At 41.2% G+C, this 23200-nt stretch overlaps 2 protein-coding genes across 11 annotated transcripts in view; one reads left to right on the forward strand and one right to left on the reverse strand.

Moving 5' to 3' along the window:
• Positions 1-1043: 1043 nt before the first annotated feature.
• LOC112135159 (uncharacterized) lies at positions 1044-13869 on the reverse strand. Its single transcript, XM_063727226.1, has 3 exons — positions 13859-13869; positions 12718-13818; positions 1044-4852 (listed from the first exon to the last, which is right to left on the reverse strand). The coding sequence occupies exons 1-2, from the start codon at positions 13867-13869 to the stop codon at positions 12720-12722; spliced, it is 1110 nt and encodes a 369-aa protein (XP_063583296.1). The 3' UTR covers positions 1044-4852; positions 12718-12719.
• The window catches only part of WAC (WW domain containing adaptor with coiled-coil), an 87782-nt gene continuing 77753 nt past the window's right edge, over positions 13172-23200 (forward strand). For 5 of the 10 annotated variants that reach the window (XM_024252959.3, XM_054521395.2, XM_054521396.2 and 2 more), the window contains exons 1-3: positions 13777-13912; positions 14290-14326; positions 15853-16048. In XM_024252959.3, coding sequence (XP_024108727.1) covers positions 13872-13912; positions 14290-14326; positions 15853-16048 — 274 coding nt within the window. In that variant the 5' untranslated portion in view covers positions 13777-13871. 10 annotated transcript variants of the gene reach the window in all.

The raw sequence follows: 23200 nt of genomic DNA on the forward strand, positions 1-23200 counted from the left end.
ACCCCAATATTTTTTTCTAATAGTTGTATAGTTTCATTCTTATATTTAGATATTTGATTTATTTTGACTTAATGTTTGCATGTGGTGTAAGGTAAGGGTCCAAATCCATTCTATTACATGTGGATACCCAGTATCCTCAGCATTTCTTAAAAATACTATTCTATTCCCCAGTGATCTATCTTGACACCTTTGTCAAAAATCAATTGACCACAGATGTATAGGCTTACTTCTGGGCTCTCAATTCTATTTTATTGGCCTATATATCTATCCTTATGTCAGTACCACACTCTTTTGATTACTGTAACTTTGTGGTAAATTTTGAAATCACAAAATGTGGGTCTTCTAACTTTGTTCTTTTCCAAGACTGTTTTGGCATCCTTGCAATTTCTTTTTTTCATTTTCTTTCGAGATGGGAGTCTCGCTCTGTTGCCCAGTCTGGAGTGCAGTGGCGTGATCTCGACTCATTGCAAGCTCTGCCTCCTGGGTTCATGCCATTCTTCTGCCTCAGCCTCCCCAGTAGCTGGGACTACAGGCACCCACCACCTGCCTGGCTAATTTTTTTAATTTTTTATTTTTAGCAGAGATGGGGTTTCACCGTGTTAGCCAGGCTGCTAACTATCTCCTGATCTTGTGATCCGCCTGCCTCAGCCTCCCAAAGTGCTGGAATTACAGACGTTGAGCCATCGCGCCTGGCCACATCCTTGCAATTTCTTATGAATTTTAGGATCAACCTGCCCATTTCTACATTAATGGCAGTTGGAATTTTCATAGGAATTTCACTGATTCTGTTGGTTAATTGGGGGAGTATTGCCATTTTCAAAGTCTTCTAATACATGAACATAAAATGCCTATTTATTTAGGTCTTTTTAAATTTCTTTCAACTATGTTTTGTAGTTCTTACCGTGTAAGTCTTACATCTTGTTTATTAGTATTTTATTCTTTTTGATGCTATTGTAAATGAGTTTTCTTAATTTCACTTTGAAATGTTCATTGCAAGGATACAGAAATATAACTGAACTTTTGTATGCTGACCCTGGGCATCCTGTGATATTGAGGTATTAGCTCTAACAGTTTTTTTTTTGTGTGTGGATACCCTCGTAATGTGCTTCAGGATTCACTTTGGTTGAGGATCTTTGCATCTATATTCATTAGAACTACTGGACTGTAGTTTTATTTTCTTGTGATATCTTTGTCTGGATTTGGTACTAGGGTAACGCTGGCATCATATGAGTTAAGATATTCCCTCTTCCCCTACTTTAAGTGTTTGAGAAGGACTGGCACTCTTAAAATATTTTATGTCACCAGTAAAGCCACATGGTTTGATCTTTCCTATCTTGGAAGTTTTTTTTTTTTTTTAAACTGGTTTACTTTTTTTTTTTAAACTAGTACTATTATAGGTTTAGTTTTTTCTTGAGTTAGTTTTGGTAGCTTGTGTGCTGCTAGGAATTTGTCCATTTTATCTAGGTTATCTAATTTGTTAGCATATAATTGTTAATAGTATTTCCTTACAATCCTTTTTATTTCTGTAAGATTGGCAGTAATGTCCCCACTTTATTCCTGATTTTAGTAACCTGAATCTTTTTGTCTTGCTCAGTCTTTTCAAGGGTTTGTGAACATTATTATTTCAAACAACCAACTCTTTGTTTTGTGGATTCTATTTTCTACTGTATATTTCATTTATCTCTACTCCAGTCTTTATTATTTCCTTCCTTCTGCTAGCTTTGGGTTTGATTTCCTCTTCTTTTTCTAGTTCCTGAAGGCGGAAGGTTAGGTTGCTGATTCTAGGTATTTTTTAATGTAGGCATGTGCAGCTATAAAATTTGAGCACTGCTTTTGCTGCATTCCATACATTTTAGGGTACTGCATTTTTGTTTTTATTCATCTCAAAGTATTTTCTGATTTCTCTTGTGATTTAATCTTTCTTTGACCCATTGGTTGTTTAAGGGTGTGTTATTTTCAGTTTTATTCCATTGTAGTCAGAGACGGCACTTTGTAATTCAATCTTTTAAAACTGAGACTTGTGGACCAACATGTTTTATTCTGAAGAATGTTCCATGTGAACCTGAGATATCTTGGAATGTCTTTTTCCACTTGCTTTGGTTTGAATGTTTGCCCTCCAAAATTCAGATACTTAAACTTAATGGCCAACATGATGGTATTAAGAGGTGAGACTTTTAAGAGATGGTTGTCTTTTTTTTTTTTTTTGAGACAGTCTCGCTCTGTCGCCCAGGCTGGAGTGCACTGGCGCAATCTCGGTTTACTGCAAGCTCCGCCTCCCAGGTTCACGCCATTCTCCCACCTCAGCCTCCCAAGTAGCTGGAACTACAGGCGCCCGCCAGCACGGCCGGCTAATTTTGTTTTTGTATTTTTAGTAGAGATGGCGTTTCACCGTGTTCACCAGGCTGGTCTTGATCTCCTGACCTTGTGATCCACCCACCTCGGCCTCGCAAAGTGCTGGGATTACAGGCGTGAGCCACTGCGCCCAGCCAGGAAGAGGTGGTTAAGTCTTGAGGGCTCCTTCCCTCATGAATGAGATTAGGTGCCCTTAAGTTAGGGCCTGATGAGGAATTTCATTCCTTTTTGCCCTTTTACCTTCTGCCATGTTGAGGATGTAACATTCCTCCCCTACAGAGGATGCAGCAATAAGGTGTCATCTTGGAAGCAGAAAGCAGCTCTTACCAGACAACCAAACCCGCCAATGTCATAATTTTGAATTTCTCAGATTCCAAAACTGTGAGAAAATAAATTTCTGCTCTATATAAATTACCCAGTCTCAAGTATCCTGTTACGGCAGCACAAGAAAACTAAGGTGCCGGCCGGGCGCGGTGGCTCAGCCTGTAATCCCAGCACTTTGGGAGGCCGAGGCGGGCAGATCACCTGAGGTTGGGAGTTCAAGACCAGCCTGGCCAACATGGAGAAACCCCCATCTCTGCTAAAAAATACAAAATTAGCTGGGCGTGGTGGCGCATGCCTGTAATCCCAGCTACTCAGGAGTCTGAGGCAGGAGAATTGCTTGGACCCGGGAGGCAGAGGTTGTGGTGAGCCACGCACGCCATTGCATTCCAGCCTGGGCAAAAAGAGTGAAACTCCATCTCAAAAAAAAAAAAAAAAAAAAAAAAGAAAACTAAGGTGACACCCTTTCACTTTCAACATATTTGTGTCTAGTTCTAAAGTGAGTCTTTTGTAAACAGGATATAGTTAGAACATTTTATATGTTCTAACTATAAATGTCCATTCTGCCAATCTCTCCATCTGTTACATGGAGTTTAAGGCATTCACACTTAATGTAATTAGTAATAAGGAAGGACATTACCACTTGCTATTTGTTTTCCCTATGTCTTCCTCAATTCCTCCCTTATGCCTTTTTTGTATTAGATATTTTCTAGCATACCATTTTTATTCCCTTTTCAAAATTTTTAGTTATTTTCTTAGTAGTTGCTCTAGGGATTACAATTAACACTTTCATTTATAACAATCTATTTCAAATAAATAGCAACTTAGTTTCAATAGTACACAAAATTTTTGCTCCTATACTTCATCCTTTCCTCCTTATCATGAATCACCTTTATACAGTGTGCTTTGACACAGATATAATTATTGCTTTCATTTATATCTACCTACATATTTAAATCTTTTTCAGTGTTTTTTATTTCTTCACGTGGATCTGAATTACTGTCTAGGGTCTTTTCACTTCAGGCTGAAGGATCCCTTTAGTATATCTTGTAGAGCAGGACTAGTGAGATACTCTCTCTGTTTTTGCTTATCTGTGAATGTCTTAATTTCTCCTTCACTTCTGAAGGATAGTTTTGCTGGATACAGAATTCTTGACAGTTTTTTCCTTCAGCACTTCAAATATATCATCCCACTGCCTCCCGGCCTCTGTGGTTTCTAATGAGAAGTCAGCTATTAATCTTATTGACAATCCTTTGTACGTGAGGAATTGCTTCTCTCTTGCTGCTTGCAGGATTGTCATTGACTTTTGACGGTTTAATTATGATGCATCTTGGTGTGGGTCTTTTTGAGTTTACCCTATTTAGGGTTCTTTGAACCTCTTGAATATCTAGATTCATGTATTTCACCAAAGCTGGGACATTTTCTACCATTATTTCTTCAAATATTATGTCCCTTTCTCTCTTTCTTCTTCTGAGACTCCCCTTATGCATATACTGGTATGCTTGATAGAGTCCCAGAGGTCTTTTATGTTCTGTTCATTTTTCTTCATTCTTTTTGCTTTCTGCTCCTCAGACTGCATAATCTTAATTGACCTATCTTGAAGCCTGTTGATTCTTTCTTCTGACTTCTCCAGTCTGCTGCTGAATACCTCTAGTGAATTTTCAGTTTTAGTTATAATACTTTTCAACTCCAGAATTTCTATTTGGTTCTTTTCTACAATTTCAATCTCTTTATTGATATTCTGTATTTGATGAGACATTGCTTTCCTAATTTTTTTGTTCTCTGTCCATGGTTTCCTTCAGCTCTTCTAGCATATCTAAAAGAGTTGATGAAGAGTCTTTGTTTTGTACATCCAAAGTCTGTGCTTCTTCAGGGATAGTTTCTATTAATTTCTTTTTTTACCTGTGTATGGGCCACACTTTTCTGGTTTTTCCTTGTTTGTAATCTTTCATAAAAATGTGACATTTTGAATAGTATTATAATGTGGTAACTCTGGAAATCAGATTCTCCTCTCTCCCCATAGTTCACTGTTGGTACTTGTTATGGTTACCACTGTTTGGTAACTTTTCTGAACTTTATAAAGTCTGTATTCGTTGCTGTGTGTGACCAGTTGGGCTTCTGTTCTGTTAGCTTAATTCGCAGCTAGTGATTCAACAGAGAAACAGATTTCCTTAAATGCCTGAAACCAAAACAAAAAGAAAACACTCTCAGTCTTTACCAGTAGGCTCCATGTAAGTGTTGGGGCACACCTTCAACATTCAGCTAAGCAACAAATTCACCTTAGTTTTCACTTCCTATTTGAGCAAGCCTAATGGTTAGTCAGAGGTGAGAGTTTAAGGATTTCTCAAGTCTTTTCTGAGTATTTGCTCACCCTGCGTGTACATGTGGCCTTTTGGATTCCCAGGAATATGTGCAAGTTTGAAAAGCCTTTATTCTCCAAAATATCTTACTTTCCAGCTTTTCCTCCCCAGGCTTTTTGGTGTGTCTATTGTTTGCCTTAGCTATTATTCTTTGTCCCCGATGGCAGAGGCTAATAAACTTGCCTTTACAAATTTTTGACAAATGCCTGTAGTCACCTTTCTTCCTCAGGAGATTTCCAAGTTAGGGGAACTAAAATAAGCCTCCATAATTCTTTGAAAACAAGGTCCATGGCCAGGCACAGTGGCTCATGCCTGTAACCCCAGCACTTTGGGAGGCTGAAGTGGGCGGATCACCTGAGGTCAGGAGTTTGAGACCAGCCTAGTCAACATGGCAAAACCCCGTCTCAACTAAAAATACAAAAATCGGTCGGGCATGGTGGCAAGTACCTGTAATCCCAGCTACTCGGGAGGTTGAGGCAGGAGAATCGCTTGAACCCGGGAGGCGGAGGTTGCTATGAGCTGAGATTGCACCACTGCACTCCAACCTGGGCAACACGGGCAAAACTCCATCTCAAGAAAAAAAAAAAGAAAAAAAGAAAACAAGGCCATCCTGCTCCCTTTAGCACCAGGAACAGATATCAGAAATGCAGGTCGTTGTTTTCAAAGCTGGACAGGGAGGTGGCACCAGGATAAGTTTAAATGATAGAAAGCGTTCCTGAGATTCAGGATTCAGACTTTTTTTTTTTTTTGAGACAGAGTCTCACTCTGTCACCCAGGCGGGAGTGAGGTGGCATGATCTTGGCTCACTGCAACCTCCGCCTCCCAGGTTCAAATGATTCTCCTGCCTCAGCCTCCCTGAGGGATTACAGGTGCCCGCATCCACACCCAGCTAATTTTTTTGCTGGTCTCTAACTCCTGACCTCAAATGCTCTGCTCACCTTGGCCTCTCAAAGTGCTGAGATTACAGGCATAAGCCACCACATCCGGCCTCAGCCATGTTTTGAAAAAGATGTTTCCTTGGTTACTATAAACCTTTGACTAATTTCCAGAATTTATATAAAATTGATTCTGACAATTTGTGCCAATGTATTCACTGGTTTTGTGGAGAAATGCGCTCTTGGAGTTTCCTACTCATCATTTTCAATGACATCACCTCCAAAGGACTGATTCTTGAAGAACTTCAACATTTGGTAGTGGAGTAGACAAGGACAACTCTGTGAAAAGCAATGAGAGGAGGAGTCAGAGAAGGAAGAAGAAAATACAAAATGTGTTGCGCCTTAGAAGGCGAGAGAGAAGGGCAATGCAAAGAGAGGCACTATCAATGTCAAATATTCTGAGATCAAGTAAGAAAAACGGTGAAAAAATGTTCATTAAACATAGGTGCGAAGAAGTTGTTTGTGACCTGTGACCTTAACACTATTTCTAAATGAGACAACATTGGTATTTTGAGCAGGACAAGTCTTAAATATAAAGGATTGTCCTATGCATTGCTACATGTTTAGCATCTTTGACTTCTGGTAACTGAATATCTGTAGCACCCTTCACTGCACTGAAAATATAGCAGTGATTAAAAAAAAAAAATACTGCCACACATTTCCAAATGCCCCCTGGAGACTCAGCACTGCCTCTTGAAGAACCACTGCCTTGGGGAAATCTATTTTGCTAGTATTAAGGGGGCAGATGTCAAACAATAGTGACCTAAAATGTAAATACGAGAGTAAAGAACGAAACAAGTGAGGTACCACAAATAAGACTTAGCGCATGTTTGGCTGAAGTGAGCAGTTAAGAGTATAAGGTCAAGAAAGGGTTTTTTAGTGGTAGGATTTAGATATGTTTAAAGATCAGTGGAAATAATCCAGATGAAAGAGAGTCTGAATATACAAAGAAAGGGATAATTGATAATATAAGGTGAACTGAAGGCGGGCGGGTGGCAAGAAAGGACAGATAAAGAAAGTGGTGTTAGATAAGAAGCTTACTTTCTGCTTTGAAACAGTAACCTGAAGCACTTAGGCAATGCTGTAGGATCCTAACTAGTTTCCCTGCTTCTTTCCTTGCAATATAGATATTTTCAACACAGTAGCCATGTCATTTTCTGCTCATAACTCTTCAATGGCTTCCCAATTAACTCAGAATAAAAGCCAATCTTCTTATAACGGCCTATAAGATCCTTCATAGTCTGTTCCTCCACCTCATTTCTTAATATTTTCCCTCTCAGTCACGGCCCTTCAACCTCAGAGCTTTCCTTATTATTTCTGAACACATTAGGCAGTCTTTCCTCAGGACCATTGCTCTTGCCAGAAACATTCCTTTCCAGACACCTGTATAGCTTGCTACCTCATCACCTTCAAATCTTTGCTCAAATGCCACGTGCTCAATAACTACTCTACTTGAAAACATTACTCCTCCATCCAACACTTTATCTTACCCCACTGTTCTCTGTAGCACTTATCACTTTCTAAATTACTATGTCACTTGATTTTGGTGATGATGAGGCTTAAGTGGAATCAGTATATTCTATTATTTTATAATCTTCAGCAGCATGCAACTGCTCAGAGGTGCTCAGAAAATGAATGGTTGGATTAATTCAGGTTGAAGTTTCACTAGACACAGATAAAGGGTTTAGGGTATGCTTCTCAATATTAGCTGAACTTTAGTATCTACTACTTGGAAGAACTTTAAAAAATGGCCAATCTTGAGTCAGTAAGTAATTCTCCCAAGATCTGTTGATTGCATTATTTACATCATCCCTGCCTAGTACCGTATGTTGATATGGTGACATCCTGGAGGTGTTTACTCCCCTTTCCTAGATAGTAATTTTTGTTGCAGTTTCTTATTTTTCCTCACAATTGAATGAAAGCTTCATATTACAAATCTGAGATCCCAAAGTATCTCCTTTTAGTTATGTATTATATTTAAAATACAAACTCCACAAGAGCAAAATCCAAGTGACTTTGCTTAACACTATGTTCCTAAGACTTGATACGCAGAACTTCAATACTATTTTTTAAAAATGAATAACATGTGAAACATGTTATTCATACAGTAGTGAAACATGTATGTGCTAGGTACTGCTAAATTACTTACACAATTTCAATTACTTTTCACAAACAGTACTATACCCTATTAAGCCAAGTTTAGAGACAAAGCAGGATAATCCTCAAGACTAGTAATTTGCCCAAGGTGATGTTGCTAGTCAATAATGTAGCCTGAGCTCTAGGCAATGTCATACTGATTCTAAAACTCATGCTTTTAATCACTATACTAGGCTGAGTTTGTGAGGAAGGCAAGGACAGAGAAAAAAGAGATAGAAATGAAGTATGTGAAAATTTTAGGGAATACATCCTTATTTTATGATGTTTTAGAAATTGCAGCAAAGCTTTTTAAAGTCCCTTTTGGCCAGGCGCGGTGGTTCACGCCTGTAATCCCAGCACTTTGGGAGGCTGAGGTGGGCAGGTCACAAGGTCGAGAGATTGAGACCATCCTGGCCAACATGGTGAAACCCCGTGTACTAAAAACACAAAAATTAGCTGGGTGTGGTGGCACGTGCCCGTAGTCCCAGCTACTTGGGAGGCTGAGGCGGGAGAATTGCTTGAACCCGGGAGGAGGAGGTTGTAGGGAGCCGAGATCGCGCCACTGCACCCCAGCCTGGCGACAGAGTCAGACTCTGTCTCAAAAAAAAAAAAAAAAAAAAAAAAAAAAATCCCTTTCACAACTAGAGGCTTGAGGATTTCACTTTTTGGTTCTTCCTTCAGTTCTTCCTTCAATAGAATCACATTGAAATCTTGGTCAACCTATACATAACCTATGAGTTGACAGTTTTTCCCCTCTATTGGTTGGTATGCGTTCAATCTACAGGTTGACATATGGGTCTTTTACTCATTTGCAAACTTGGTATTTCTCATTAGATAGCAGTGTAAATAATCTGGTTTAAGATTTGCTATACATGCAAATTCATGTACATTTTTTAATATCTATTTAAATATTTTGCTTGTATTAGGAATAATCTAGTTTTATCCTCCATCTTATTTGTGAGAACAGGACTGGATTTAATTCTTTTATTCTTTCACAAAGCAAACAGAAATAGAACCTATGCTTTTTCCTCTTGAGAATTCAATTTTGCTATTTTCATTGTATATGTTTCTACAGGCAAATATCCTTTAATTCAACAAATATTTAGGTATGTCACATGAAGCATTCATTCTAGTGGGAAACAACCAATAAACAAAATATATGGCAAATGGTTTAAGAAAAATAGATCAGGGTTAAGGGAGCAACATGGTGGTAGGGTGCCATCATGAAGAGTTCTCAATTAAACAAGACAAGACTTAAGCAGAGACCTGAAGAAGTGAGGGTGTGAGCCAAGCAAGTACTAAGGGGGAAGAGGATTCCAGGCATAAGGACAGCAGTGCAAAGGTCCTGAGGCAGAGGCATGCTTGGTATACTGGAGAAAACAGGGAGGGTAGAATGGTGGGAAAAGAATGAGAAAGCAGGGCTGAGTGCAGTGGCTCACGCCTGTAATCCCAGCACTTTGGGAGGCTGAGGTGGGTGGATCACGAGGTCAAGAGATGGAGACCATCCTGGCCAACATGGTGAAACCCTGTCTCTACTAAAAATACAAAAATTAGCTGGGTGTGGTGGCATGTGCCTGTAGTCCCAGCTACTCAGGAGGCTGAGGCAGGAGCATTGCTTGAACCTGGGAGGCAGAGGTTGAGCCAAGATCACGCCACTGCACTCCAGCCTGCCGACAGAGTGAGAATCAGTTTCAGACAAAAACAAAAACAAAAACAAAAACAAAAAAAGAGCAAGTAAAGAAGTCAGTGGATAAGAAGCCAGAGGTAACAGGCAGTTTACATATGGCCTAGTGGATCATGGCTATAACTTTGGCTTTTATTCAAGATTAGAATATCATCTGACTTTTCAAGGGATTACTGCACTGTATGAGACAGCAAACAATGTGGAAGCAGGCACAGAAGGGCAAGATCAGTTAGAATGCCTTTGCCACGGTCCAGGTGTAATGATGGTGGCTTGGACCAGAGTGAACTTGCTGGAGGTGGGTTACAGAGATCAGATTGTGGATACATTTTGAAGGTAATGCTGGCAAAATTTGTTAATGGAGTCAATGTGAGATATAAAAGAATCAAAGATGACTCCAAAGTTTTTAGCCTCCACTGGAAGAATGGAGTTGTCATTTCAAGAGATTGGGAAGATCTCAGCAGGACTTGTTTGGGGTGGGGGGAGATTAAGAGTTTGGTTTTGAATACATTGTTTGTGATGCCTGTTAGAAACTCAACCAGTGCTATACAGTAGGCAGTTAAGTGTGAGTCTTGTGTTCAGAGGAAAGGTGTGGACTGGAAATTCAAATGTGGGTTTCATTCAGCCAGAGATCTGAATGAGATTGCCTAGGGAGAGAGAACAGAGGAGTGCGGGTTGTAAGATTTGAATCTTGGGCCACTCCAGCATTTAGAGGCTGGAAAAGAAGGAGAAACCAGTAAGGAGTCTAAGGAACAGCCATTTGGGAAGGAAGAGAAGCAAGAAAGAAAATGAAATCCTGGTAGGCAAGATAAGGAACTTTAGGGAGAAGAAAGTTATCAGCTGTGTCAAATGCTGCTGACAAGCAGAGATGAAGACTGAGAAATAAAAATCCGGCTTGAAAACATGGACACTACAGATTATCTTGAACAGGTTCAGGAGTGTGGGAATGAAGTCTGTGGGTTCAAGAGAGAGTAGAAGTAAAGATAAAGTATTTCTGTAAAGGAGAGCAGATCAGACTTTTGATAATGTGGTTTTATTTAGAGACAGAGTCTCACTCTGTCACCCAGACTGGAGCGCAGTGGCAAGATCTTGGCTCACCACCACCTCTGCCTCCCAGGCTCAAGCGATTCTCCTGCCTCAGCCTCCCGAATAACTGGGATTACAGGCGCACACCACCACACCTGGCTAACTTTTATATTTTCAGTAGAGATGGGGTTTCACTATGTTGGCCAGGCTAGTCTCAAACTCCAGACCTCAAAATGATCCACCTGTCTCGGCCTCCCAAGGTGCTGGGATTACAGGCATGACCCACTGCATCCGGCCTATTTATTTTTTGAGACAGGGTCTCCCTCTGTCGTCCAGGCTGGAGTGCACTGGTGTGATCATGACTCACTGCAGTCTCGAACTCCTGGACTAAAGTGATTGTTCAGCCTCAGCCTCTGGAGTAGCTAGGAATACAGGCATGCATCACCATGCCTGGCTACTTTTGAGCAAATGGTTTATACCAATTTCAGCAGACATCTAGTTATCAAACAAATTAGTAGTAATTTTGCTACCAGTTTTCAAAAAGTTTCTATGAAATATTTGTTATTTGTTGTACTCCTCTGATGTTTGTCTTCAATGGATTCACTACAAATATGTCAGAAATTACATGTTAAGACGCTACCGAATTTTTTTGTTTTCATCATTTTAGTCACTGGCAATTTTTTTTTTTAGTTACTGATAGTTTAAGTGAGCATTAAATAGGCTTTTTATTGGTCTGCACATCTCCACAAACAACAATAAGCTTTACATCTGGCAGACGGATGTGACAAATAAGATTATGTAATTAAAATTTTTTTTCCAACCAGTTGTGATTTCAGAGCCTTTCTCCCTACATCATTCCATCTCTTCATTCTATTAGGTCTAGCAATAATGTAACTTCTTGAATACCAAATAAATCAGTTACTTTTTATTTTTTGGAGAGGGTTGTTTCTTCTGACTTGTTTACTATTTGCCTCTTCTGTGTTAATCACATATTTATGTTTACCACAATTCTTTTCATTAAACTAATGTTGCCTTACAAAGAGTTTAGTGTCAAAAAAAAAAAAAAAAAAGTCAGTCAACCAATCAATCACCCGAATACCACCATTCTCAACTAACGGTTGTTTGGTATACTTCACGTTTCTCCTCTCAATGTACCTGCAGCAGTACATAAAATCAAATTTGTAGCAATTTCACTTAACACACCTGAGGCCTTTATTCACATCCAGAACTTTCACATGAATTTTCCTTCACCAATGGACTTCAGCGAGGAAGAAACAGAGGAGGGAAAAGTCAGAGATTAAGAGAGGGTGGGCAGGGCACCGCTGGATATGGAAAACTTTAGAAAGGGGTGAAAAACCGAGCGCAGTGGCTCACGCCTGTAATCCCAGCACTTCGGAAGGCCGAGGCGGGAGGATCGCTTCAGGCCAGGGATTCGAGACCAGCCTGGGTAACACAGCGAGACCCTATCTACGGAAAAATTTTTTAAAAAATTAGCCAGGTGTGGTGGTGCATGCCCGTGGTCCCAGCTACTCAGAGGGCAGAGGTGGGAGAACCAGTGAGCCCCGGAGGTCGAGGCTGCAGTGAGCCGTGATCGCGTCACTGCACTCGCACTGGACGACAGCGCGAGACGTGTCTCAAAAAAAAATAACAAGGGGTAGGGTGGGGCAGTGAGACGGTTCGGCGTTGTTCCCAAGGAACTCATCTCCCTAAATTTCCAGTCTCAAGCGCCGCTTTCATTCCCTTCCCCGAGCGGCGCTCCCCGCTCCGTGCAGGCATCTCCGCTGAGGGCCGCCCTGACGCACGGCCTTCTGCTTTGGACACCGAACCCCTCAGCCCTTCCTATTAGCCGTTTCCGGCCGGGACAGCACGCGCTCCTTCCCGCCTCGGGGCGCAAGGTGAGACTTACGTCTAAAGGGCGCCCGGCGAGCTCGCAGCAGCCCCTGCCCCGCCGAGAGCCGGTGGCGCGCGCGGCGTCCGGTAAGGGGCAGCGGCCCGGGCTCGCTTCCGGCTTCCAGCAGCGGCCCGAGGGCGCCGGAGCACGCTCCCCGCTCCCCAGAACGCAGCTTCCGCGGCTGCAGCCCAGGCAGCTCTTCGGGAAGCGTCCGCCCGTGGTCTCGCCAGGGGGTTTCCGACCTCCCCGCCCGACAGCGCAGGGGCGGAGGCCGCGGCTGGAGAGCTCGCCCGAGAGCACCCCCTCCCGCGGCGCCTCTGGGCGCACGCGCAGCCGCTGCAGCCTCCCTTATTTAGTCCGCGATGGCTTCCTTCGCGCCCCACCGTCCTCTTCCGGAAGGCGGCTCCCTCCCTGCGCAGCCCGGAGCCCCTGGGATCAGCCTCGAGCAGGCGCCCGAGCGAGACTATCCCTAAACGAGAACGGCGGTGGCCGGACTTGTGAGTGAGGAAAAGAAGGAAAAGGCAGACTGGTCGCGAGGAGGAGATCCAGGCCTCAGAGGAGAAAGGCCGGAGCCAGCCGAGGTTTGCCGAGGGCGGTGTTCCGGACCCGCGTGGGGCGGGGAGGAAGGCCGAGGGTGGGAGAGGAGGGGCCCGGCGGAAACTGCCGAGGTTTCCCGAAGGCGGCAGCGTCCGAGTTGCCCGGATGTAGTTGGTGGAGCGGCAGCGGCGGCACCAGCGGCGGCGGCGGCGGCGGCGGCGGCGGGAGGAGGAGGAGGAGGAGGAGGAGAAGGACCAGGCGGCGGCAGCAGCGCCGGCGGCGGGGGGAGGAGGGGAGGAGGCGGCAGAGCAGGAGGAGGAGAAGGCGTAGGAGGCAGTGGCTCTCCGCGGGGCTGAGCCGGACGCGTCGTCTTGCCCCCCCTCCCCCCGGTTCGCGGTGCCGCCGTGTAGTTGGCGCCGCTGCCCCGGCTGAGAGTGAGCGTGGTGTCGACGGAGGGAGATGGCCCGGGAGCGCCGGCGCCAGTAACTGGGAGGTGCTGAGAGTCGCCGAGGGCGCGCCGGGCCCAGGTGCCGGGGCTGCCCGCCGCCCGCCGCCGCCGCCGCCTGCGCGCCCGCCCGCCTCTCGCGGCCGCTCTCCCCCCTCCCCGACACACACTCACAGGCCGGGCATTGATGGTAATGTATGCGAGGAAACAGCAGAGACTCAGTGATGGGTAAATTGTCTTTTCGTTTCGGGCCGGGCGGCGGCGGGGGGCGGCGGCGGGGGGGCTGTTCCTCCTTATCTGAAGCTGGCCGGGCCGCCATTTTTGTTGTTAACCCTGATCCGGATCGGGTTGGGGAGGAGGAGCGGCCGCGCGGGCGGGCGGGCGGGAACGGAGTGTGGCGGGGAGCGGGGGCCCGGCTTCGCGGCATTTCGCCCTCCCCGGCCTTTCCGGAGGCTCCGGGTTTGCGCCGTGTGCGCGCGGGGCTCGGCGCTGGGGCGCTCGGTAGGTCTCCCGCGGGGAGGGGCGGCGGGGGACCCGTTTTCTTCCTCACCGGCCCCCCACCCCCGCCGTGTCTTATGTCGCTGCCTTCTCTTCCTGTTTTTCAGCTGTCACGACCGGAGGGGGGACTCGCAGCCTTACCAGGTACCAGCCGAGGCCGGGGTGGAGGGATTGGAAGGGGCCGGAGGGGGAAGGGAGGGACTGCTACTCGAGCGCAGGCCTCAGAAGTCGATACAGGCCCTTCGGTGCAACACATCCGAAACTAGCACCGCGGATCCCCTTAAAATTCCAGGTTTGGTTCCTTTAGCGCTCTCCAGCAAGGTTTAGTGACTTATTTTGACAGGTGACTGGAGGGAGTTCGCTGATTTAGGAAAAAAGAATCATTTGCAGCCAGAAAGACCTGACTCAATTATTTGCGAGTGAAGGAATCGATGGGATGAGATGATAGGTGACTTCCGAGGCTTATTTATTTATTTATTGTGTTGGGGGAACTGAAAGTTAATGTAAAGGTATTAAAATTAAGTGAAGAACTTGGGTAAATAGCTAAATGACTTACAACTTTCAAGTCGGTTATAAAGTGCTGCCCTTTCCCCTTGTAATATTTTTGGTATACTTAATTGCCTTACAAGTAAAAGATACGTGTGCTTTTGTTTCTGTAAGAATTGAGGTCTTTGGATACTTGGATAATCATTCTGATGTAGGTGGTTCTAGGTAGGTGGGTTCCTTTTTGTTACTGCAGTCGTTGCGTGTAAAGTTCTAAGGATTATGATGAAAGTGGCCCCAGTTTTCAGGAGGGAAACCTCATAATGATTGTTAACCATCAGATGACTGCAGAAACACTTTCTACATCTTAAAGGACCAGAGAGCAGGTTTCTAACCTGATGGTTGTGTTATACAGCTGACTTTGAAAACACTGTCCTCTGATGTGTAAAACATTGGATATGTCAAAAATTAAACCTTACTGAATTTGTCCTCCAAAGCATAGCTGATTACACATTGCAACAGATTAATACATCATGGTTGTCTTAAGATATGTGTTAGAATAAAGCTAAACCATTATTTTGAGCGCATTATGCTTAGTTAGAAATAGACTCACATTAGTTTATTTTGGTTAGTATTTTTATACCTTAAAATTGTTTCCCACACCGGGGAGAGTAAGGAAGTTAGGTCTGAAATGCTTTATTTGAATCAAAGAATTGGAGAAGCTGTTGTGTGGATTTTTTTTTTTTTTTGTAGGTTTGCAAAAATATGCATGTGCTTATTTATACATGTGTTTGTGTATATCAGCTGTAGAGCAGAAATTGATTATAGTAGTACTGAATTTCTAGTTTTCTTTTGACTATCAAAAAATTATTCTAAATATTCTCAGCCAAATTTTTTTATTTTTTGCAGAATCAGTGTGCAAGGTGGTTTATAAGATAATGGAGTGTTTTTTTTTTTTCTTTTTTGTGTTTAGTATGATTTGTTATTAGGAGTTTTATTGTAACACTTAAGCATTAGGTTTTTTGTCTGAGAAACTTTGAAGAGTAAAGCAGAATTGAAAGTGGAAATTTTAATTTTATAAGTTCATAAAATTTAATGATAATACACCAAAGTTTATGTTTAAATTAGTTTAGGGAGTTTAAGGTTTCAATTCTTTCTCTTTTTTTGGGGGGGGTGATGTTTTACAGGCACTTAAGTATTCATCGAAGAGTCACCCCAGTAGCGGTGATCACAGACATGAAAAGATGCGAGACGCCGCAGATCCTTCACCACCAAATAAAATGTTGCGGAGATCTGATAGTCCTGAAAACAAATACAGTGACAGCACAGGTCACAGTAAGGCCAAAAATGTGCATACTCACAGAGTTAGAGAGAGGGATGGTGGTGAGTATCTTTCTTGTTGAAACTTTGACATATTATAAAAGGCGGCAGTAGTATTTCTAGCTTGAAGAAGTTACTGTTCAGTTATGTCATTAAAATATTTTAATCCTATCAATTTTTTTTTTTTTTTTTTTTTTTACTCTGAACGGGTTACTGTAGAAATAAGATGCTGATGTGAGCATCTAAAAAGTGGATTCTAAGGCCAGGCGCGGTGGCTCACGCCTGTAATCTCAGCACTTGGGAGGCCGAAGCGGGCAGATCACTTGAGGTCAGGTGTTCAAGACCAGCCTGGCCAACAGGTGAAAACCTGTCTCTACTAAAAATACAAAAGTTAGTTGGGCATGGTGGTGGTGGCAGGCGCCTGTAGTCCCAGCTATTCAGGAGGCTGAGGCAGGAGAATCTCTTGAACCTGGTTGGTGGAGGTTACAGTGAGCCTGAGATGGTGCCACTGCACTCCAGCCTGGGGGATAGAGTGAGACTCCATTAAAAAAAAAAAAAAAGGTGGACTTTAGTATCTAATAATAAGGGAATGCATTTATGAATATAGTTTAAAACATGCTTTCTTAAGGATGGGAAAAATGCAGGATGTTTTTCTAAGAAAGGAACTTTGACCTTTTAAAGATTTCAGTTTGAGATCCTTATTGTTGCTTCAGTTTGTTACTTTTTAAGGTGTTCAAATCTGTTTTCTAATTACAATGATAAACTATGAATTTAAAAACCCAGTATGTTTTTTCAGGATAGTTCCCAGATTTAAAAAATTATTTGTGACTTAGAAAATACATTCTTGCTTTTTGTTGTGAACATTTTCAGTATTCTCCAGTTTTGGTGATGTGATTTTTATACCTGGTTCATTGAAATATTCTTTTTAAAAGTTAGTCTGATTTCTTTTGCACAGTCCTGTACCTTCAATTATAAGTTTGCCTCAAGCTCTTTGTGGTAGGAGTCTGAGAATAAGTAAACAAAACCAATTCTCAGTAACTATTTTCAGACTTAATTTGCCCAAATTACATTTCATGTCAAAAGCATGCATTAAGGAACAAAGCAATTTCAGTAAAGACATCTATATTCTCTCCTATATGTTGCTTTAGTAGATAACGTATCTTAAGCAGATTTACAATATTAAAAGCTTCCGAGGAAACTCAGTAAAGTACCATGTGACTTTTTGCCCCTATTGGCAACTAGTTCTTCAATACTTTGCTTACCTTAAAAAAATACCTTGCATCTTCTGGCCCCTTTTGTCCTCCTAGGATAGAAATCAGCTTTATTCAGTGTGATCATATACTGAGAAACATTGGCTTCCTCTTCTTAATTACTGGTTTGAGAAAATTAATACAGTCAGAAGATTGCACTGGGATTGAATAATTTGGATGAAAAAAAAGTAGTTCTCTATTGAATGTAGTTATAGCTTAGTGCTATTTATGCAGATAAACCACATTTTTGTAACAGTGGTAAGTGTATTTGATTATTAAAGTGTTACAAGTTATTGGGTTGCAAAATTAAGCTTTTAGAGTTACCAGTTTTGTGGGTAAGTTTTCCATAGTGTTATATAAAGCCTGAGATGGTACTCTCTATCAACCACTCTTCTATAGTGGATTTCATTTCTAATGTTAGCTCTTGGAGAGCAGGTACTGGTTGTACTATACTGTACTGTATTTATTTTGAAAAATTTGGTGATTGTAACAAAATAGGATATGGCACCTCATCTTCTTACAAGTAGGCTCTTATTTTAGTGACTATGATCCAGTTTATCCCCAAATGCAAGAAGTCAGTTTTTCAGTTATAAATGCTTTCAATCATTTCCAGCAAACCTTGCTCAGCCAATTCTTTTACAGGTGAAGTAATCCCAAGAACATTCTGTTGCTTATTCATTCAACAAACCTGGGGCATCTACTGTGTGCCAACATTTGTGTGATACTCCTGGGAGTCAAGATGTGATCCTGGCCTTGAAGCTATTCTTAAATGCTTTGACTCTTGAGAGCTAGTGGTGTTTTAGCCACTTAGTTTTTCTGTACCCATTTTTTCTTCACTTTGATTTTTCATTTTTCTACCTGTATGAACTCCAGGTACTTGTTAGCTTTTCATTTTTAAAAATTTGCATCTTTCCTGATGTTTCTTTAGCTTCATTTGCAAGAAACTTGATGTTTTTCTGATCTAATCACTTGCTAAGTTAGGCCCCACTTTCTAATTTTCTTTCTAGCTGCTTGTCGTCTTCTGGAGTCTTCCAGCTAATACTGTAATTCCATTCCTGTCTCTACCATCTCTAACATACCTGGCTGCTATATTCCTTTATATTATATGGAAATAATAATATGAGATATATCTCCATTCTGGAATTGAGAGTACATCTTTGATATTAATACTGTCCTTAAAAAACATAAAATGGTGATTTTTCCTCATTTAATAGTGAGATATTTAGTCATTATAATTTGTTTTCTGGTGTTTTTTATTGCTAATGATGTGTTTGGCACTAAGATGTTAAAAGTGTATATGTGTGATTTTTATTGCAGGCATTATAAACTCCTTTGGATTTTTATCCAAAAATGAATTCAGGCCGGTTCAGTGGCTTACGCCTGTAATCTCAGCACTTTGGGAGGCCGAGGCAGGCAGATCACCTGAGGTCAGGAGTTTGAGACCAGCCTGGCCAACGTGGTGAAACCCTGTCTCTACTACAAATACAAAAATTAGCTGGTCGCAGTGGCGAGGGCCTGTAATCCCAACTACTAGGGAGGCTGAGGCAGGAGAATCACTTGAACCCGGGAGGTGGAGGTTGCAGTGAGCTGAGATTGCGCCATTGCACTCCAGCCTGGGAGACGGATTGAGACCCTGTCTCAAAAAAAAAAGAGAATTCAGCCAGGCACAGCTGCTCATCTCTGTAATCCTGGTTGCTTGGAAGGTTGAGATGGGAGGGTCCTTTGAAGCCAGGAGTTTGAGACTAGCCTTGGCAACATAGCAAGACCCTGTGTCTACTAAAAAAAAAAATTTTTTTTAAGTAGCTGGGTGTGGTGGGATGATTGCTTGAGCCCAGGAGTTTGAGGTTAACAGTGAGCTGTGGTTGTGCCACCACACTCCAGCCTGGGTTGATAGAGTGAGACCCGTCTGTTTAAAAAAAAAAAAAAGAAAAAGAAAATTAATGTATATAAATTCAAGACCATTATCAAAAATCAAATGCAAGTGAGTTGGATTATCTAAGCTCTAAACATGTAAGAAAACAAGATTACAGCAGGTTACTTACTATATGCATTGAACTACTGACTTCAGATTTCTCAGTTTTTCATTTTAAGATTTAATGATTTTCTTTACTAATAATAACCTATATGCTATGACTTGTAACTTGCATTTTACAAAGCAAGTTAAACAAATGTGGAACTTGTGTGTTTGTTTACCTTAGGATTAGGCTTTACTGGCATCACAGCATTTTTCAGTAATTACTAGATTTCTTAGCATCTTGGATTTCATTGAAAAATGCTAGTTCAGAAGTAATGTATGAAAGGACTTTCAGATATACTATAAAAAGTGAGAAATCAGGGATTGTGAGGGTTTTTACTCCCAAAAACCTTACTAGTTAAAATAAGACGTGCTGTAACATAGCGTGTATAGTTTAGAGTTAGAGATTTTATCCATTAGGATTTATTAAAGGAAATAATGTCTATTGTAAATTTAAGAGAGGTTATATGAGAGTATAAAAACGAGTTATTTTTATATAGTCTGTGATCTGTCTGTAAACATGCAATCTTTTGTTTAACCAAAAGCAAAAACATTAAGGTACAATCGTTAGGGTTTTTTTGTTTTTTTTTTTTTTTTTTGGAGACAGAGTCAACCAGGCTGGAGTGCAGTGGTGTGATCCTGGTTCACTGCAACCTCTGCCTCCTGAGTTCAAGCGATCCTTTTGCCTTAATGTCCCAAGTAGCTGGGATTACAAACATGCGCCATCATGCCCGGCTAATTTTTGTATTTTTAGTAGAAATAGGGTTTCACCATGTTGGCCAGGCTGGTCTCAATCTCCTGACCTCAAGTGATCCACCCGCCTCGGCCTCCCAAAGTGCTGGGATTACAGGCGTGAGTCACTGCGCCTGGCCTGTAGTAGAAGTTTTTATCTTGTCATTTAGCTATATCTTTGGAAAAATTTGGAAATGTATTTTCATCTCCCTAACTTTCAAATAAAAGTTACTATTAACATTTTGAAGGAATCAGTAGGGATTATTTGGTGATAATTTGCCTTTTTTTAATATAATTTAGTAACATTTGAGTCTTTCACATTGAATAATAGACGGGCAGTTGAGCAACATGGTCTTATCGTTATTTAGATGACTTTGAAATATGCTTTAAGTAGTAATGTTACAAATTAACATCAGAAATGTTGTACAGAAAGTAAGTATACAAATTAGCAGTCACTTTTGATACTCATGTTGACATTGGAAGACAACAGATAGTATCCTTATTTCCAGTTTTACAAATGAGGGAAAATTTAATAAAATTGAACAGATAGCAACAGAGCTGAGTCTAGAAACTAGTTCTCTAACTTCGGTAACTTGTATGCTGTCAGAGATGAAACACTTGGGTATTGAAAGCTTATTTGGTGGTGGTTACTATGGCATGAATTAGTTTGAAGGCATTTTTGCTTTTATCCTCCTAATATTAATATCTTCACCCTTCTTCCCTCAGTGGTTACAACTTGCCAAATTATAGTACGTTGATAAAATGTATTTGTATAGTTCTAGGCCCAGTTATCACATCAGTGTTTTATTTTCAAAAATAAGTTTTGACATGGTAGCATGACACAGATTTCACTAGGAAAAGTCATTTTCTCTTAATCCCTCATATTTAAAGACTTGTATACGAAGTGGAAATATTGCATAGAATATAATATACTAACGTTTGGATTTTAACGTTTGACTGATGTTAAGTATTGTCTAGTAAAAATAGTGACACATGAGCGTTTTTCATTGATCTATGCTTTGTGATAATACTATGCAGAAATGTTTGCGTTGGATTTCCATTGGTCAATTTAGAAAACACAGGAAACATACTGTGTTTCAAGAGAAGTGGAATAAGATTGAAGGAGTAGCAGTCTTAATGTTTCAACTCCTTAGTGTTGTTTTTTTTTTAATTTTAGAAAACAGTGTCTGTGATATAAGCATCTGTGCATGTAAATTGTTAAATTTGAACACTAGTACCAAGTTATTTGTCTTATGGCTTCTCATCATCACATTTTAACTTTTTATATTTTTAGAGAGATGGTTATTATGTATTGTTTATGATTTAGTGGTATTTCTATTTTACAATCAATATTTTGGAATGAGTTCACTTAGATCCTTTAAGACAGTCTTAATTGAACTGTTTTCTAGTTGTGCAAGAAGTATTTAAAATTTTTGGTGTAATGTACTTGGGGTTTTGGTCTGTAATTCACAGAAAATTTGTATGTTCTAATTTGTGTCTATTAAGCATCTGTTACCTTATTCTGTTGTGCAGAATTGTTTGAGGGGTAGTGCATCATTTTGTTATGATGCTGGAAAGAGTGAAGATGGAAATAAGCTGGGCATTTGGGATGCTATACCAGGCACTAGATATAACTCACTGTCAACTTGATAATTACAAAACCAGTTTTTGTGGGGTTGTGTGTTTTTTTTTTTTTTTTTTTTTTTTTTTAAGACAGAGTCTCACTCTGTACCTAGGCTGGAGTGCAGTGGCATGATCTCGATCTCACCACTGCAACCTCCACCTCCTGGCAAAACCAGTTATTTGGGGCTTGCAAATATATGAACAGTCCTTTTCAGGATTTGTATGATGCTTTATAATATTCAAAGGGTTTCTATAGTGTTTCTCATCTGACTCCACAGTAGCTCTTTGAAATAGGCTCATCAGTATTATTCCTGTTGTACTGATGAAATTATAAAGTATTTAGCCTACTGTTGTTGAAACTGGAAAGGAAGTCTCTTCACATAAAATTTTATCTCTGCCTTCAAATTATACTCCAAGTATAACTAATTCTCACTACTTTATCATTTTAGTTCTGGCTACCACCTTTTCTTAGCTTGAATTCTGCAAGAGCCTCCTGGTGTTCCCGAGTCCATTTTGCTTTGTATGATTATTTCCCCACACAGTAGCCAGAGTGATCCAGTTAAAATGCCTCACATCTCTCTCACCTCACATCTCTCTCAAGCTTACGGCCCTCCAGTGACTCCTTGTTTCTTAGCAAGGCTTATAATAGATCCTGTGTAATCTGGTGTCTGGGTATTTTTTCAGCCTCTTCTACTATCTTCCCCTTGTTTGTGCTACTCTCTCCATACTGGCCCTGCAGGCAGAAGTTTGTTCCTGTCTCAGGAGCTCTGCACATTATGTGCCTTTATGTTTCTCCTACTGTGCTCACTCACTTCACTAATGTGTCTGCTTAAATGTCACCCTCTCACAGGGCCTACTCTGCCCTTGCTGAACACTCTGAAACAGTCATTCTCATCGTCTTTCCTTGCCCCTGCTTGTTCCTTCCTTGTATGAAGGTGACCTGTTATGATTTACTTATAGTCATTCTGCCATAACATGACATGGGTATTTCTGAAAGTCACTGTGCTGTGCAAAATTGCACCAGACCAATTTATGGGGAAAATGGGGTTAGGAGTACAGTAACCAAAAACATTGTCAGTGACACATTTTAAAAAGATAGGAACCTAATAAAAATTGTAACTTAGTTTTACACATATAAAATGGTTAAAGAATACTTTAACACCGCAATAAATGGCACTTTACCTTGACCAAAACCTGACTTCTTGTGAAAGTGGCCACTCATTGGAAGGGTTGCAGCTCATGAATTACTGTAAAGTGATGGATGGAAGATACCTGATATGAGACAAAAACTTGTAGCATCAAATGTGGATGGACTTGACACATAATTGACGATGAACAAGATAGCTATTAGATGTTTGAGCTGTGTCTATCTGTGCCTTGTAAATTCCTGTGCAGCTTGATGTAGCTAGTGTTTCTCACAGGTGAAAATACACATAAGTGGGAAATCTGCTGGTTTCTGATACATCAGTTGCCTTCAAACAAATTGGTGTATTTGGAAACAAATGTTATAGCAGAACTGACTGTGTTTTAGTTTTTGTTTGCTTGTTTTTGTGGAATATAAGCTCCACCAGAAGAGGAAGTGAGAGTTTTAATGTT

Source organism: Pongo abelii, chromosome 8, assembly GCF_028885655.2.
Source record: "Pongo abelii isolate AG06213 chromosome 8, NHGRI_mPonAbe1-v2.0_pri, whole genome shotgun sequence".
Classification (NCBI taxonomy): Eukaryota; Metazoa; Chordata; class Mammalia; order Primates; family Hominidae; genus Pongo; species Pongo abelii.